This window comes from Athene cunicularia (assembly GCF_003259725.1).
Source record: "Athene cunicularia isolate RWA chromosome Z unlocalized genomic scaffold, athCun1 chrZ_part1, whole genome shotgun sequence".
Taxonomy (NCBI): Eukaryota; Metazoa; Chordata; class Aves; order Strigiformes; family Strigidae; genus Athene; species Athene cunicularia.
In genome coordinates, this window is record NW_020799142.1 from 32,731,260 (window position 1) to 32,748,129 (window position 16,870).

At 40.6% G+C, this 16,870-nt stretch overlaps 1 protein-coding gene across 1 annotated transcript in view; it reads right to left on the minus strand.

Annotated features, from left to right (window-relative positions):
* Positions 1–1,720: 1,720 nt before the first annotated feature.
* The window catches only part of ST8SIA5 (ST8 alpha-N-acetyl-neuraminide alpha-2,8-sialyltransferase 5), a 44,007-nt gene continuing 28,857 nt past the window's right edge, over positions 1,721–16,870 (minus strand). Inside the window, 6 exon segments of the mRNA XM_026865528.1 lie at positions 1,721–4,018; positions 5,012–5,104; positions 8,970–9,140; positions 13,605–13,640; positions 13,816–13,980; positions 16,358–16,450. Of these exon segments, the coding sequence (XP_026721329.1) occupies positions 3,550–4,018; positions 5,012–5,104; positions 8,970–9,140; positions 13,605–13,640; positions 13,816–13,980; positions 16,358–16,450 (1,027 nt within the window). The 3' untranslated portion in view covers positions 1,721–3,549.

Below are 16,870 nucleotides of genomic sequence, written 5' to 3' on the forward strand. Positions count from 1 at the left end.
CTACATACTATGCAAGACCTTTACTTGCCATAACAGTGTGCAGCAAACACACAGAGCTTCCTGACAGTCACTTCTTATCACTCGGGTATCCCATTGTTCAAAGAAGCTTAAGATAGGACATTTGGAGCTCTGACCACATGGGAGAAGGGAAGACAAAACAGCCTCACACTCAGACAAATTCTAGATGCCAAAGGAATATTTTCTTACGCTCAGTATACAAAAGAATGATGGCAGAAAACAAGGAGGGTCCTTCTTTCTGCAACAGCCCTTCTTTTCATCCATTTAAGCAGGACGAGCAGAAGCTCAGGCTGGCCAATGCTGGGTCACCCAGCCCACAGTGACATTGCACAGGTAGTGACCTCCACCTAGCTAAAATCTCCTGGGCAGCATTTATTTGCTACCCATGGAGAACTGAGCAGCAGGTTGGGTCCATCCTCAGACCCTGCTTCTGCAAGCTGCCACCACGCCATTTCCACTCAACCCCACAGATGCTGTGGTACAGCGGCAGGAATCTGTTTTTCCAGCACCCGGTGCAAGGTAAAGAGGCCAAAAAAAATCTGAAAGCTTCTGCATATGGCAGCACTTGTGACAAATGCCATAGTTTTTCAATCATTTTTTGAGCAACACCTGAAAAATGAATCAGAAAGTAAATGTGTTGCAACATGCATTTTATCTCATGGACTATTTTATATATATTTAAGAATCTTTCTGGCTTGCAAATCACTCCTTATATCTAACTATACAGCTATGTACACTTTCACAGACGTGTCTGTGCCTGTTTCTGCAGTCCCTACACAAACAAAATACCCATCCACTTGAATGGGAGCTCTTTTCAGATAAATGTGGCAAGACTGGGCCTTTGGTGCATATGTGCAAGTATCCTGCACACACATTTTAACATCACTAAAAAAATATAGTAGATATAGATTTATAACAGATCAAAATTTAAACACAGTAAAGCTGCACTTATTACAGTATAGCCTAGGTGAATTTACATTGCTCATTTATATGAAGGAAAGGAAATGTCTGTGACCCTGTAATTACAGGTTAACTGTAATTACAGTTTTGCTTATCCTTTTGTCTGTCCAAAAAGTCCAGAAGGATTTTTGCAACTATAAAGAGGGGTTTGCACAGTTCCTCTCCAACATATGGATGCTTCTCCAGTGCTTTCCCATCTCTTCTGAAGTATCTTCCACAACATATCAGACTCCTTTTGGTTGCATTCATTCACTTCAATCACCATAGCAGAGAAAAATCCCTTACTAAAGAAGGTAAGCTTAGCAAAGCAGCAGCAGCAAAGCAATACTGAAGTCACTACTACTTCCACAATTAGGCAGAACAAGGAGTAGAGGCTCTAGGTACCAACTTCAGTGTCATTCTTGTTATCATAAAGCTTAACGCACAGCAAGATGGCCAACCCACAGGGTCACATTGCTCTCTAAATAGCACTTTGATTACTGCATTATCAAAGCCCTTTGCACATAAATCTACAAAACACAGCAAAGACAAAGATCTCCTCTGCATATTAAATCAAGGAAACCATTTCATCTACAGGTTCATTCTTAGTGTGCTGCACATTTCACAGCTAGCCCATACAAGGGGGTGCTCACTAACACAGTGTAACTCTATGACCAAAAGCACAACAACACAAACAGACAAAGCGCAAGCGCAGGTCCTTCACCTACCCCTGGATGGTATTTCCCAAGTAAGGTCTGACACATTTATCAAGGATATGGGTTGTTTTTAAAAGTAATCAGACCTTTGGAGTCTAGTGTAACGTTAAGGAAATACACTCTCGCATACCATCCAGGTCACTGCTGGCCAGTAGGGACTTTTGAAATGGTGACCATCACGCTCCACTTCCTTTTGGATCATTTTATCCGTAGCATGAGCAACTTTCACAGCTCTCAGCTTAGCACAGAGTCTTTTAAAACAAGCTTTGTGCATTCATGCATTACAAAATCAAAATCCAAGTCCAGATTTGGATTTAAACCCTCTCCCCCCCTCCTAAAAAAAAAGTATTCCTCATACAGAACTAGCATGTTAAACTCCAATCCTTGATCAAAGCAAGACAAGGCACTGGACAACAGCCCAAGTGCTTCAGACTAAGAACTTAAACGAGGAAACTCTGTTCATTTAACTATGCCAGTACAGCTCAAACAGCAAACCTCACCCTCACTCATACTGTGGTGTGAAAGGGCATATACCAGCAGCCCACTACACCACAGTTCAGCAGACAAAATAAACTCCCGCAATATGTGGCAGGAGTTTCTGCATCAGGATTGTGTCAATTTAACCTGTATCAGGTGAAAAATTGAGCGTGGCGTAACTGACAGAGTTGCATTGGTAAATTTTAAAGAGTACACCAGTCCTTTTACTATTCTAGCAACATTCTCAACACACAAAAATGTCACATTAAGATGTCTGACATCTTAAGATGCATAATTTTAAAATAAGTATCATAATCCAAACCACAAAGTATCCTCTCTGTATTTTAACTGTTTTCTGCTCGTACCTATTACAGATACCTGAAAGTATTTAACTTGACCCGCAGAACAGTGAACCAACATTCAGATACTCTTGCAAAGTCTTGAATAAAAATCAAAGAGGAAATGCTTTTTTTAGTCTTATGCTGTGATGGTATTTGAACCCCAAAATCAACTTAGAAAATATAACTACGTAATCTCCTTGCTATTCAGCTTGCAGAAGTGTGAAGAAGCATGTTTCCTCTAATAAGGACTCTAATCTGGAATGAAGAAGTACGCACATGGCTCATGCGTTAGCTAGATAGAAAGCACTACAGACAATGAGGAAGAAGACATGATCAGCAGAGGAGACCAGAAATATAGGACACATAAAAGAAGAAGAAACACAAAAAAAGTTGCACACCATGATCAACACAGTTAGCTGTTGCTGGGAATGGGAGTTTAACATTCTTTTCTATCCTGGCTGAAAAAATTAACAAAGTGTTCTTGTTTATTCCTATCAGATCTATCTGCTATTTTTCACCAGTACTTTGTGACGCTACAGAACAAAGACTTCGGGTTATGTATTTCCCCGTAAAACTACAATACTAAAGTGTATTTTCAAAAACCCAAATTCCAGAGAACAGTGCTTTCAGTAAAATCTGGCGATGACCCAAGGTACTTGATTCAGAAACCTATGTGAAGTCATGCAGTCTATGCTAAAATTCCCCATCACTGATTCTCCTCAAAAGTTTGGTGCTTTTCTTCATAGTGAAATGATAACTATATTAATGTGCTCTGTTTATCCCTAAGCCTACTGGAAATGTGCTTCTTATCTGACTTGCTTTCCAGGGCAGTGCTACCCTGGGAGAGAGGAGTTTTGCTTCTCCTACATTGTTACGGACCCAACTCTGCTATCAGGAAAGGTGCTGGTATCCTAGATCCTATGGGATGCAATGCCTTGAGGAAATTTCTATCAAACAATTATTGCATAATCTCAGGGTGTAGTAAAACCTCCTCCACCATACAGAGGCATTGAGTTCCTTCCTGTTACACTTTTGTGTCAGAGGAAGAAATGTCCCTGTCAACAGCAGCTGCAGGTCCCTGTATGGACCCGCAGGATCCCCTTGCTGTGCATGTGGAGGAAGTTGAAGATTTCTGAGGGCATAGCATGAAAACCAGGGCGAGGTTTCACATTGTCATAGTAGTGGTGAGTTATAAAAATCCCTGAGGGGTTCATGGGGAAGGCCCAAAAGCCAAAAAGGTGAACCTCTTCACAGAGCTCCAGGGCAGCAGTCACCAGGATCAGTCCAGTGCTAATCCGCTTGGCCCGCACCCCTTGGCCGAGCCAGTAGCGTGAGACATTGATGAGATACTGGGGATGAAAGTAATAAACAGCTTGCTGAGATTCAAAATCATCCAGGACATATTTGACACGGATTGAGACGTCCGTGTTGCGAGTGTTGTAGAAAGCTGGCAGCAGAACGGAAGCGTTCTCGTAGACCTGGAGCACGTCGTAGAAGGGTTTCCTCCATTTCTCCAGCTTATGAAATCTAAAGGGAAAAGGATGCAAGTGACGGTCAGACCAGTGCGGACTCAATCTGGACCCAGTAGATAAGAAACCCCCAATGGGGTTTTACAGAAGCGTTTCTGATACAGAGATAACTGAAGCTACGTTTCATTTAACAAGGGGAATAAATTTAGTTTCGTAGATAAAACATCAGTATGAAATGTACAGCAAAAATGCAGGGGATTAAAAAAAACATATTCTCCCCTCTTTTGACAATTCATTAAACAGTGGATAAGCTTTACAGACAATTCTGATAATGTCCCACTTTGCATTTTATTATAAAAAGTATGTAATTTTCCCAAGGATTGGTCAGCAGTATAGCGCATTACACAGTGCAGAACTGTAAAAAAAAAGTGGCAAATACCAAAGCAAAACCACTTCTAAAATGTCTAACTGTAACATTTAAAAGAAATCCACGATGCAAGCAAATGTTGCTTGAGAAAAGAAACAGATTCCCCCAGCAAGATAGGAAACCAGTAATTAGCCTCATGATCCCAAACCTGTCAGCAATGTGACATTAAGGCATTAAGAAATTTAAATTTAAAATCACTCAGTCAATCCTGGCTACAAAGTTTAACTGGCATTTTTACAAAAGCATATTACAATGTGTACTACTTTATTTAAGAATTTAGGGTGGGAACCAGCTGCTTCCACCCTAATGTGTCCCATTTGCCTGGGCCTTGCCAGCATGGTACAGGACTTCCAGGTGAAGAATGACTCTGCTGTTATGATTTCAGCTCATCAGCTTCCCAATTCCCACTTACCAGTGTGCTGGTTTAAGTGTTTAACACATTTCTATAGGTTGCTATAGATTGCACGTACTGAATAACTTAAGTTCAGAATGAAATATGTGATTCATAGCATCAGTTTAAAGTAATACTGGAGAAAAGGATTCTCTGTAGCAGAATTTAATGAAAAGTAGATTTATAAAAGCAATAGGAGATGAAAATACAAAAAAAAAAAAAAGATAAATGACCTCTCAGTAATTATACTGGGATTGACAGTCACAACATCCGTCTTTACCCCAACGTCCGTGAAGTATTTCTCAGATATAGGAGGCAAATTGCATCTATAAAGGAAAGAAATTAGTAAGAAAGTTAAACAATTCCTTGTGCATTTTCAGGACTAGAAAGCAGAACTGATTTAAGCATTTCTTCCAAGCAACAAATCTAGAAACAGATTGAGAATTTAAAATGCTATGAAACGTGTTGATGCCCAAACAACGCATTAAAGTAGCAAGTTCTTAGGGGCTGGATGAAAAACTCTCTTCCACCCCAAGTCTGCCAGAGCTGACTCCTTTTTGTGGATGTAGCCAGTGTTCACTCATTTTTCTTTCTTCAACTATCTACTTTGGCACTTTAGGACAAGAAAAGGGATGAAGCCCTGTGGGAATACAAGGGAGGGTTGGCGAGGTTGAGTGTAATCACACTCAAGTGACTTGTAGCTGGGCTGTCAAAAAAGACATATATCTCACTAATTGTTGCTTGGCCTTGTGTGCTTGACTCCTAGAACATCTGCCTTGAGATAACGCAGACCTGGGAGAGGCTCAGGGCCACCTTATCAAACATCTTTGAGATTCTTGCCCTGCTGTGAGAAAGATCAAAGCACAATGGAAAAATCCCTGATATCTACAAGTGAAAGCAGCAGTTTTGTGATCTTTTCTTTCTTCTCCCCTTTCTGGTTAGCAAGGACTGAGCTCTGCGGTGCCTGCATCCCCGCTTGTGTGACTCTGCCCGGGTGCTGCTGCAGAGATCCCCTGGGTTGCAAGGTAACGAGAATAAACTTGCTTTTTGCATTTCATCCATGGTTTTGTGGTTGTTCCTGAATCCTGCCTGTGCTGGCTCACACAAGCCCCAAGCACAACCAACCCATAAAATCAAAGACTTCCTCAGCAACAGCTGAGCTATATTCAATAATTAATAGATAAACTAAATCTATAATACAGCTTTTAACATGCTTTGTTTTTTACCCAAGAGAATTTAGGGGAAATGTTCCACAAGAGAGAAACCTGCCCAGTCCTAATGAATCCAAAACTATCTGCTTCCCTTTCTTTTTTCTTTATAAGTGTCTCCTAGCACAGTGTAAGAACTGCAGTTCTCACTCTACAGATTCACCAGAGGATGTCAAAGCTATCAGGAGCAAACTTGTGAAGGTTTGCAAACCTTGACTTTGCCCAGCCTCCACTCACTTTGGCCTTGACCTTAATTCATCATCTCACAAAATTTAGAGCATCCATCAAGGGATGCTAAAGTTATTGAAACACACACACACACACACACACACAAGCAAGCTTCACTTCTATACGAAACCCAGCTTAAAAAAAAGGTTCAGCATGTGTTATCAGAGGCAATGTAAGTAGCCTTGCGACTAGTTTTACACTCAGTTTAAGCTAGCATTAGATACCTTTTGAAAACTTTTGAAGTGATCTACAAGCCTCAGTAAAAGCCATCACTCTTAAGACCCCCATATCACAAAAATACTGCTGTGCTGTGCCAAACATCTTCCTATTTCTGAAGATCAGGGCTGAATAGGAGAGAACTGTCAAGTTATTTAGGGTAAGTGATGCTCGGTGTTTTCACAATACTAGAGTTCAGCTGTCAGCATAATTTCTTAGTCACGGGTAGAGGGCAAATGGGGGAGCAGAAGAATGCACAAAGTCCTTCAAAGTCCTTGCCAGACTCAGGAGGTTCCCTCTCTACCAGGTCAGAGAATTTTTTTTTTAGCCAACCCATCCTCCTCATAGGCAGTGTTATTTCCAGCACTCTTCTCTGCTAGGTCATGCAAAGTCCTTCTGGAGGCCTCTAGCATCCTCAGTTCCACCTAGTACTGGGCACTGCGCTCATTAGATTATATTTGAAAGAGCTTTTCAAATACTCATCTTCAATATTTTCCAACAATAAACTGCCACAAGGATTAAGAAAATTGAATTTGTTGAAAGTGGTCATCCCTTATAAAAATGATACAACCTGCATAAACTCTACTTTTGCCACAAAACTCCAAAAATTCATCCCTGCAAAGAGAATAGTCTCGTCTCCAAATGCACCGTGTTTCATCACAGACCTCTACTCTGGCCAGTAGATGGAGACAGACAATAACAACTAGTAAATGCAATTCATGTGTGTGTACTTTATATATACTACTGAACTACAACTAATTGTTATCAAAATTTATTTCATAGAAAAATCTTGGTTGCATCCTGCTGGCCACAAGCTTCCTAGCAATAAAAGATTTTTCCAGGTGTCCTGAAGGAATCAGTGAATGCTGATACCACCCCACAGGCAGTTTTTGAAATAATTCCAAATAATTATTTCATTGGTGACCAAGAAGGTGATTCCTGACGGTTTGGTGAACTGGTATTAGACTAGAAATTGGATGTGTTTAGATCTGACCTTACATACAAGCTTGACTTTAAAACTGATGTCAGCAGACCTTAAGCTCTTAAACACTGGCATGTCTTTGTGCTGGTTCCACGTTTCAGAGATGGTGAACCAGGGTTTGGGGTTTTTTGTGCGCAAGTACTGATGCATTTATTCATATTTCAATTCTACTTAACTCTCTATTTAATTAATTACTGGTACCAAAAGCAACGCGATTTCTAAGTTCTGCAGTGATCTGATCTGCTCTTTTTAATCATTTTTGGTACATATCAGGGCAGAGGAGCAGTGGTAAAAAGGGACCTCCACTGAAAGCAGACACTTGCTGCCCTTATTTCCACTTCGACTCAACAGCTTCTCATCTCCACGTGTAACATGTATCACTCCTTTCAACCACACTGATGGCTGTGATCCAACACAACAGAAGGGAATCTACAGTAGTTATTTAACGTATACAGAGTACACTAGGCTTTGAAGAAGCAAATTATGTGAAGTCTGGACTGTTTCACAGATTAAAACTAAGACAACCATTTTCTATAAAGTGGGCCCAAGCGGTAGACACAAGGATCTGAAAACAATGAACACAGAAGGTAGGACCTGTAAAATTTTATTTCTCATTTGATGCCAAATTAAATTAAGAATGCAGTGAGCCAAAATCTGACATAATTTTTGCTGGTATGAAATCAGATAAATTAATCGATTTATGCACAGTTATTCTAAAGTGCTGGCAACATACCCAAAATCAGAAAACAGGCCAACAGAAGTAAAAAGATTTTTCTTTTCTACAGAACAGGTCATGAATCTGTGATCTAGTTGTCACATGCCATGACCTGGACAAAGAGCTTAACAGGATTTAGAGAGGGATTAGTCATGCATATGAATAATTAAAAAATCTTTCCCATATATATTAAGGATGAAAAAAGTGCTGCTAAACTCTGTTATCCAGGGACAAAAGTTGTGGGACATCCCAGTCTACAAAACCTGAATAGCTCCACATATGGTGGGGAGCACAATACGAGGACATTCAACCTCCAGAGTTATTGAGGCATCTCTGCACACCCTGGAGTCTCCCATTATCCAGCACTTGAGCTCTGCACCACTTCAGAAACACACCTCCGAGGCACATGAACTGCACAGCGTGGAGCTATTAACACCTGGCCAAGCTGCTTGTCAAGCAATAGAGGTTGTACCTCTAGTTCAGAACTGCACCAGAAAATCGTGGCCACATTCACAGGACACTGCTTATGAGCTAATGCCCATGGAGGGATAGATCCACAACCCAAGTGACAGGGGATGTCCTGAAAGAGGACATCAAACTTTGTCAATAAGCCATTGATTAACCACATGGAGTTAGGGAGAAATAATTCCTCAAAGAATTTTTGAACAAATATACAGTGAGGGTTTTTTTTTTTTCCTAAACATTGCTTTTTTTTGTGCAAGAAGCAGGCTTGATAGGGCCAGTTTGACAAATCCCATGTTTCCACGTGAGAGAGAACAGGTTTGCAATTCTTTTTTTGTCATTAGAACAGGCAAAAAGAAAAACGGTGCTGTGATGATTACCGAAACACGAAGTCTGCACTGTCAATCTCTCGGCCACATCTGCTGTTCTTCAGAATTCCTCCGTTCCCAACCACCGCACATTTCTTAAACTGGGAGCGGTGGTATGGCATATCCTGCAACATCACGTAAGGAAACAGTTAAAATACCTTGAAACGTGGAAGCAACAAATCTCTTTTTTAACTTTTTCCTTTTTTTCCTGCAGCTGCATCTTGCCACATATGCACTAATCATAGGAAGCTGACACTGGTTCTGGCCCGTAGTATTCCCATGGTGTACATAAACGGGAGGGATTGTTTTCTCTGCAATTAGAGATAGCATGGCCAACTAACTCAGAGGGAAAAAAAAAAAAGCAATAACCCGGTTTTGTCCAGATTTAATAACAGAATAAGTCATTTCAGAAACTTGGCTTTCCCTTCTGACTCCCACATGAGGGCACAAGCCATAAAATTATCATACCCTAGGCAATGCCTTCTCGGCTGCCTGCGCCCTGCTCACTCCTCGGGCTCTGATGTCCGGCTTTCAGGAAGTCTGCATACATAGTTTCAGAGCAGCTAGTAAAGCCCAAGAAGTCTAAGTCAGACAGCACACTACACCTATTTATCAGAACGTAGCCCAAATTTTAGCGCTTGCTAACACTAATTGTACTAATAGTATTAGTGATTATTAATTAGCACTTGTACTACCAGCAGTGTCTAGAGACTTTGGTCAGGCACTTTTCTGGACTTGTGTAGGCTGTATCTTTCTGACATCTTCAGGCAAAATTCTGCCTTCATATGCAGACATGCAGCTGCCGCTGATGCCAGAGAGTGAAAATCATCTCTTGGAGAACAGAACTGGGCTGTCAGGGTGAGAGGGTTGTGACGCAGAACTGAGCCACGCTACACCTTATGAATATGTAGAGATGTGCTTATATAAGCATGACAGCGCTCGTTTTGGTACATACATATTTTATCAATAATTTCATACCACAAACTACAGAGAGATGTGATAGTGGCATGACATTTCTAGGTGGTTGTTCCTAGGATCTTTCCATAGCATTCATAAGCCATGAGGCAAAAGGGCACGCAATTACACCTGTCTGAGAAAAGCAGCAGCTGCCTAACAGAGAGGCAAGATAGAGTTGTCTGTGCTTCATCCAGTGATTTCTTAACACAAAGTGCTTCAGCAGTCCTGACAGGGAGATCAGAATCCAGGTCTCTGCACTCAGCAAAAGGCTCTTTGACCTTGCAGTCTTCCTCCTGCGCTTTCAGCCCTTTATCTCCTACATTTGCTGTGCTGCAGCCCTGCTCCTAGGCAGAGGGTGGCTCAGGCCACATAGGTGCTGCCCAGTGAAATCCCAAAGGCACTTGGGCAGGGGATGGAGCCCGCAGAGCATCCTCGAGGCATACTTGGATAAATACAACAGCAGCTATAGGACACTCCTAGTAAAAGCATAGGAGTCTGGCCTTTTGTGCACTCATCTGTGCAGTCAAGCAGGATTTTGAGGATACTACTCCTGAATTTTGATGTACCCATTTTTTGCATGTCTCCAGATGTCAAAGCGCTTTCCTGGATCTGAGCCTTTCCCCTGCTCTGCCCCAGTTCCCCATGTGCACATTTAGATAACAGCACTACCCTACCTCTTAGTAGTGCTCAGGAAGCCAACGGATTAAAAGTGGTTAGACCCTGAAGGACAACACTAATGACACAAATCTAAGTACTTCAATATTTTTCTGACTTTCTGAAGGGGATAAATGTCAGTTATTCCCTCCAAATATGCCATTTTAAATTCATGAGGTGTGACCCGTGATAAATCAGTAGTCACATAAGCCCATTTCTGCACATCATTCACTCTGTGCAATGGGAATTGCTCACTGGTTATAACTTTGAATGACCCCCTAGGTCAAGGATTATTTGCTGAAAAGGTTTTGAATAGTCATTATGATGAATATATTTTAAAATTGTGCAGCCTTTTCACAGATAAGCTGCAAGCAGAAATAAGTATAAAAATAGTTGGTCATTGTGAAAAAAAAAAAAAAAAAAAAAAAGAAAAAACCCAGAAGAAATGAGATCCCTGTACCTGTTTCTCTTCTAGGCTTCAGGAAATACATGTGTAAACTCTGCTCTGCTTCAGACCCCAAAGCCGAGCTTTTGCTCCTAATATCCTTGGGAAACCATCCTAATGAATTAATCCCTCTCTGCTTTATAAGTTTTCCACTTTTGTAAATTATTTACTCATCTCTGGGCAGGAATCACAGGGCTTAAATATTCATCTGGGTATTTGGAAGTGTGGCGGGGCAGGGACTTAAACACAGCAATACCTAAAGACGTTACCCCACTCACCAGACTACTGTGGAGGATGGCACACTATTTACAGAATAACTTTTAAAGGTCTTAGTTTTGCCTTTGACCTTGCATATGTGCATTAGGAAGATGATGTGACCCAAGAGGTGGGTGTCAGGCAGACTGGTCATGGCTACGACTCCAAAACCTCAGATAAATGGTGAACATTGTCACTGGGACAAAATGTTAGGTATTACGATGCCAACAAGAACTGGTTTGAAACCTCAAATATGGGATTCTTGGCATCAGAGCAAGTCCATTCAGCTCTGATATGAAATTTAAACAGGAAAAGCCACTTTTCAAATAGGAATAAATTTTTATCTCCCATCTTTCCCTAAATGCTTTTCTCCTTTTACTGGTGGAACTGAAAGCCCTGATCTCAGCTTACTCTTACTCCAGAGCCAGTTTGTTTCTCAGTCAATGCATCACATACCTTTAATGAAAAATACATGTCATGGCACAAACATGAAGACAAAGCCAAATGGCTCTCAAATAACCTAGATTAAATACTTTGCCTCTGAGGTATGTGGCCTCATTATGAGTTGGAAGAATAAGCCTGTCTTCTTCATGGGCTTTATTACAAGCATCAGAAAGCAAATACAGAATTATGCAAACATTTCAGTGATGTCCAATTACTATTATATACTCAACTCATGCAGAATGACACAATTATGATGATCAGATCAAGGCAGCAATTGAGACTGAATAAGTAAAGAAATAATTTCTAATAATGAAATTATTAAATAATTGCAAGCAGGTAGTGGGATTGTGGTGAGATACGAAAAAATTCTTCATTAGTTCTGCATTAAGGAATGTTAAGTGATGTTATCCTCTAATCTAATATCCAGCTGGTTTTCCAGAGGCATGTTCCTTAACGTCAATGTCTGATACCTGAGGAGGAAGACTGTCAAGGAAATTGCTTTCTTTAGTCTCCAGGTATGAAAGCTACCGTGATTTTTGTGCTTCCTGCTGCTTAAGTAGCTGCCATTTAAGTTTTGCTCTATTCTCCCCATCTCACCTGATGGTCCAGAACTGGCAAAGTTTGAAAGCCAGCAGCTCAGTGGTGTTAGACTCCCACCATTTAGCTTCCTACCAGTCTAGCTCCAAACTCAGAGACTTTGGTCTGCTTTTAAGATTCTCCATACATTCACACACTGAAGACTATCCCAAAAGACAAAAAAGAAACAGACTTTTGAACGGGTTTTTTTTCATAACTAGCATGATTACTGTTCCTGGAACCAGCTAACAAAGGTTGGGTAACATCTAGGTGGCAGTGGGAGTTTCTTAAGCAGTGATATATCGTGCAGTCAGGTGTAGCCAGAGATGGGGTCTTTCATCTCTGCTCTCTCTCAGTGCATTGTCTAGGATGGAGAAGGGTTCTTTGCTTACTGTGGGTGGCCTGAGAGACAGTGATGGTCCTTCTGATGGGCTTTAGACAGTCCTTTCTCACCGTTCCCACCTCTGAGCTGGCCCACATACTTCAATGTGCTCCTTGCGCTCTAGGCACAATCATTAGTTCTCCCACCCCAAGCAACCTTTAAGACAGCAGGCTCTAATCCTGAATGGCTCTTGTCTTCAACATGAGCTCTGACAACTATCCATCAAACAATTTCCAGAAAAAAATATACCAAAAAAACCCTAAAAACCTGATATGTGGAGCTCACATTGGAAAAACTGCTATGAGCCTGAGACTAACAATTAGTTATTTTTAAAGATGTTAATGACTAATTCAGCACATGCATTCTCACATTCTCTCATTAACTCGTGACAGCTATTTCCTAGAATCATGCAAGAGATATTGGAAGAAAGCTGTGGGGACTTATTCTAAACAACATCTCTGAACTGTGCCAGTGACTTAACAGATTTAACCAGTCTGTATTCCACTTACTCTGAAATAATGTGTTTTCTCTAGCCCTACTCAATTATGACTCTTGAATACATCAATATACAACATTCAAATATTGTTCTGGCTTTATTCTACTACTGCCTTCACAAGACCCATTTCAAAAGTTGTATTTTGAAAGGACCGTAAAGGACTCTCAGCAAAAAGGAAGTCACACAAAGGGCACTACAGAAACAAACTGAAGAGGTCTCTGAAGACCAGAAAAAATATCTAGGTAATCAGAGAGTAATAGCTAAGAAGCCATTAAGTAAGAGGAAGTCATAAACAAGGTCTGACTACCTAATACACCACAGAAAAAAATCCAGTTTGATTATTTTGTAGGCCAAATGTGCAGTGTCATTGATGATATTACCATTTTACACCACTAGAGAGTTAGGTTGATGTATTAGGTGCACCCATTAAGTCTTGACTCCGTCCTTACTTCTGCCTGAATCATAGATGGAAGTCTTTCCCATATCAAATTCCCTGCCTTTCCTGGGAAGGCTGTTCCACATGCCAGAAGAGCTCTCTTTCACTCTTGCTGTTGACTTTTGTACAGTAGAAAAAAGTCCACATTTATTCAAAAGGATGGTACTCCAACAGTAACAGTGTTATAATGCTTATCCTTGCTATCCATGTGACGGTTTTCTCTCTCTACAGGAAGCTAAACTCAAACTAAAACAAATCTTACTCAGTCTCATTAATTTGGACCATTCTTACTTGAATAAATTAGCTTCTGTGACATTCATCTCCCATTTGCACATCTGAAGGCTCTTCCATCTGTCAAACAATTCAGTTTGTTTCACCCTGAAAGATAAAAAGAAAGAAAATAAAAATTCACTTTATTACAAGAGCCTCACTTCCTAAACCAGCTGCAGCCAGAGTTCCATGCAGTAGGCTTTTGACAGGGCAAACTAGTCGGTCTAGCCAGTCCAAAATTTGTCGGTTTTATTTCTTTTTTCTCCTCAGACATAGCAACTCTAAGCCACGTATACACTGGTATTGATGGAGCTCTTCAGACGTTTGGGACTGACCTCTACTCCCTGGTAGGCATTCTCCATTTCTTCAGGATAAAAAAATACAGTACTGAGCAAGAAGCATCTACTGTACCAATGTCTTTCCACAGTCTGCTGGAAAGCAGTGGCTTTGGGGGAAAAAGTTGCACCTAGCATAGCAGGTGTTGGAAAAGAGCATACTTCTGATAACTTGGCCAACTGCGATTATATTTTGGTGAGGTTATCTTAATCGATGAGATGGTACAGAACAGCACTGTCGTTAAAGCCACTTTATAAACTGCAAGAGCATGTGTGTAGGGATAAGAATCTGTGAAGGTAAGAGGACATGAAAAGCTCTTTACGGGATCTCTCCCTCCCCTGTTAATAAATATACTTTAAGTTACATCAAAAAATGACACTCCTATTTCTACTAGGCTGATACAGGATGACACATTTTCGGTGATATCATGAGTTTGAACCACTTCTACCTTAAAGTTTATACCTGTTCTTCTGTATTTGGACAACAGAGATAATGAAAGCCTTGCAACTACCTAGAGCTAGGCAGCAATGTCATCATCTGGCTAGAAAATTTTGAAGTGTAAGATTTCTTCAAGACTGATAGATCTTAATGAGTTCTCTTCAGGCTTGAGGGCTTTGAACGTTTGAACAAAGCAAAGACTTTTAAGATAATTATATATTTAAAGTGAGTAGAATTTAGGATTTCCCAGGCCGTGGGAGTTACAGGAAGGAATTAGGTCATATTGTACTTTCTGTAGCCCACCAGAGCACATTAACTTGGATAACTTCCATTACCATAAGGGCTGACTTAGGAAAGGTAACACACCAGAAGCAAGCACATCAGAAGAACCCAGGACAGTAAAAGAGCTTAATGACAAACGGCTTCTATCGTAGAAGTAAGGCTAACTCTATCCAGCTGAGCAGGAGCCCCCTACCTTATACATGCCATTAGCAAAAGTGATGAGAAACAAGTATTTCTCTGTACCATCTGATAAGTATGCAGAAAAGCAATTCAAAACTCCCCATCTTCAGTAGAACATCGGCAGAAGTGTGACATTCTCACCCCTTCTATTTATTTTTAAGCACTGCAAGTCAGCAAGCCGTGCAAAGTTGTTCCTTGTGTATCCTTAATCCAGTACCAAATACAGAAGACAATGACATAACCTGTATTTTTCTGTGTATAAAGTCAGGGAGGGACACATGCTCAAAACCCTGCAGACCTGGAGCAACAAATTGTATTTTCTCTAGTCTTCATTGCTTAATGCTATGCACTTTTTCAACTGAGATTCTCAGTGCACTTTACACACCTTAATAAACCTTGTGGATTGCCAGTAAGATTACTAAACCACTGGTTTTAGATATGGTAAAGGATTAGGCATAATCTAAGCACCTAAATTCACTGTGATGGTGAATATGCAAAAGGACAACACAAAAATACCCTACTGTGCTCTGTCCAATGAGTTCCACTGACCGCCACACTTCTTTGTCCGATTTTATTGCTATGGCTTCGTAGATACATCTCATTCAACTCAAAAATTTCCAGATGTACATATAGCACTACTAAGGAAAATTATTTTATTGTTTCTCAGAATCACACTTTCCTACTTCTTATTGAGTGTTATTAAGTTGTGAAACTCCCTGCTGATTGAGAATGTTATAAATACAAATGGGTTCAGAAAAGATCTAAACAAATTAACAGAGAGGTCTGTTGTCCACTCTGATTAGTCTAGTCACCATCTACCACTCAGCAAGTCCCCATGCCAGTATTTGTTATCAGGAAGGGCTAACCTTTTTATTTAATTTCTCAGCCTTCACTACTGGCCACTGTCAATGATAGAGCCTTAAGCTAGATGGACACTTGGTACGAGTCTGTCTGGCTCTTCCTACTCTTCAACTACCTGGAATATAATATTACAAATAATATTACAGACACTGTATTTAATTTCAAACAGCGATACTGGGCCTGACCAAAATGCCTCAATGTATGTGAAAAGCCTCCATTTTTTTCAAATGGACCTCAGATCAAATTCAGATGTCACTACTTGCACATATATGAGAACCTCAGGAATCCCTGATGTGATCCCTATTGACATGATCTCTTGAGCCTTATATCTTTTGCTTTCATCCTGCCTGAAAAGTAATCTTTTCAGCAAGCACTGATTCATACTTACATAGACAAAACCTTCACCTCAATGATGTCCTGCCGTAATTCCAGGCATTTGGTGGAGTTGTATTCCAGAGGCCCTTCATAAAACTCAAAATACCTGAAAAAGAACAAGAAAAAAGATGATAAATAAGGCTTAGACTAGAATACTTGTCTTACACATCAATGGAATTTATGATTTTTTCCTCACTTGAGACTACACTGCCTGGCCCATAAGTAGGTTATCACTTCACAGGAAAACACGGGTGTCATTGCTGATTGTAGAACAGCCACCCATGTCCAGTTTGTCAGATAGAGTTCATCTATCTTGTAGGCACCAACAAGGCCCTTTTCCAGCAGTCAGCACATGGCAGCTGCCACTGAAAGTCAGGGGAAAAGCACTGAACACTGTTGCCATCATTTGGGTGTCTGAATGTGCTGAGAGTTTAACGAAAAGTACCTTAAATTTTGTTCTTATGTGGAAAGCAAAGTGCTAGAGGTTTCATCTTGTCAGTGGAGACTGTTGCACATCTCTACACAA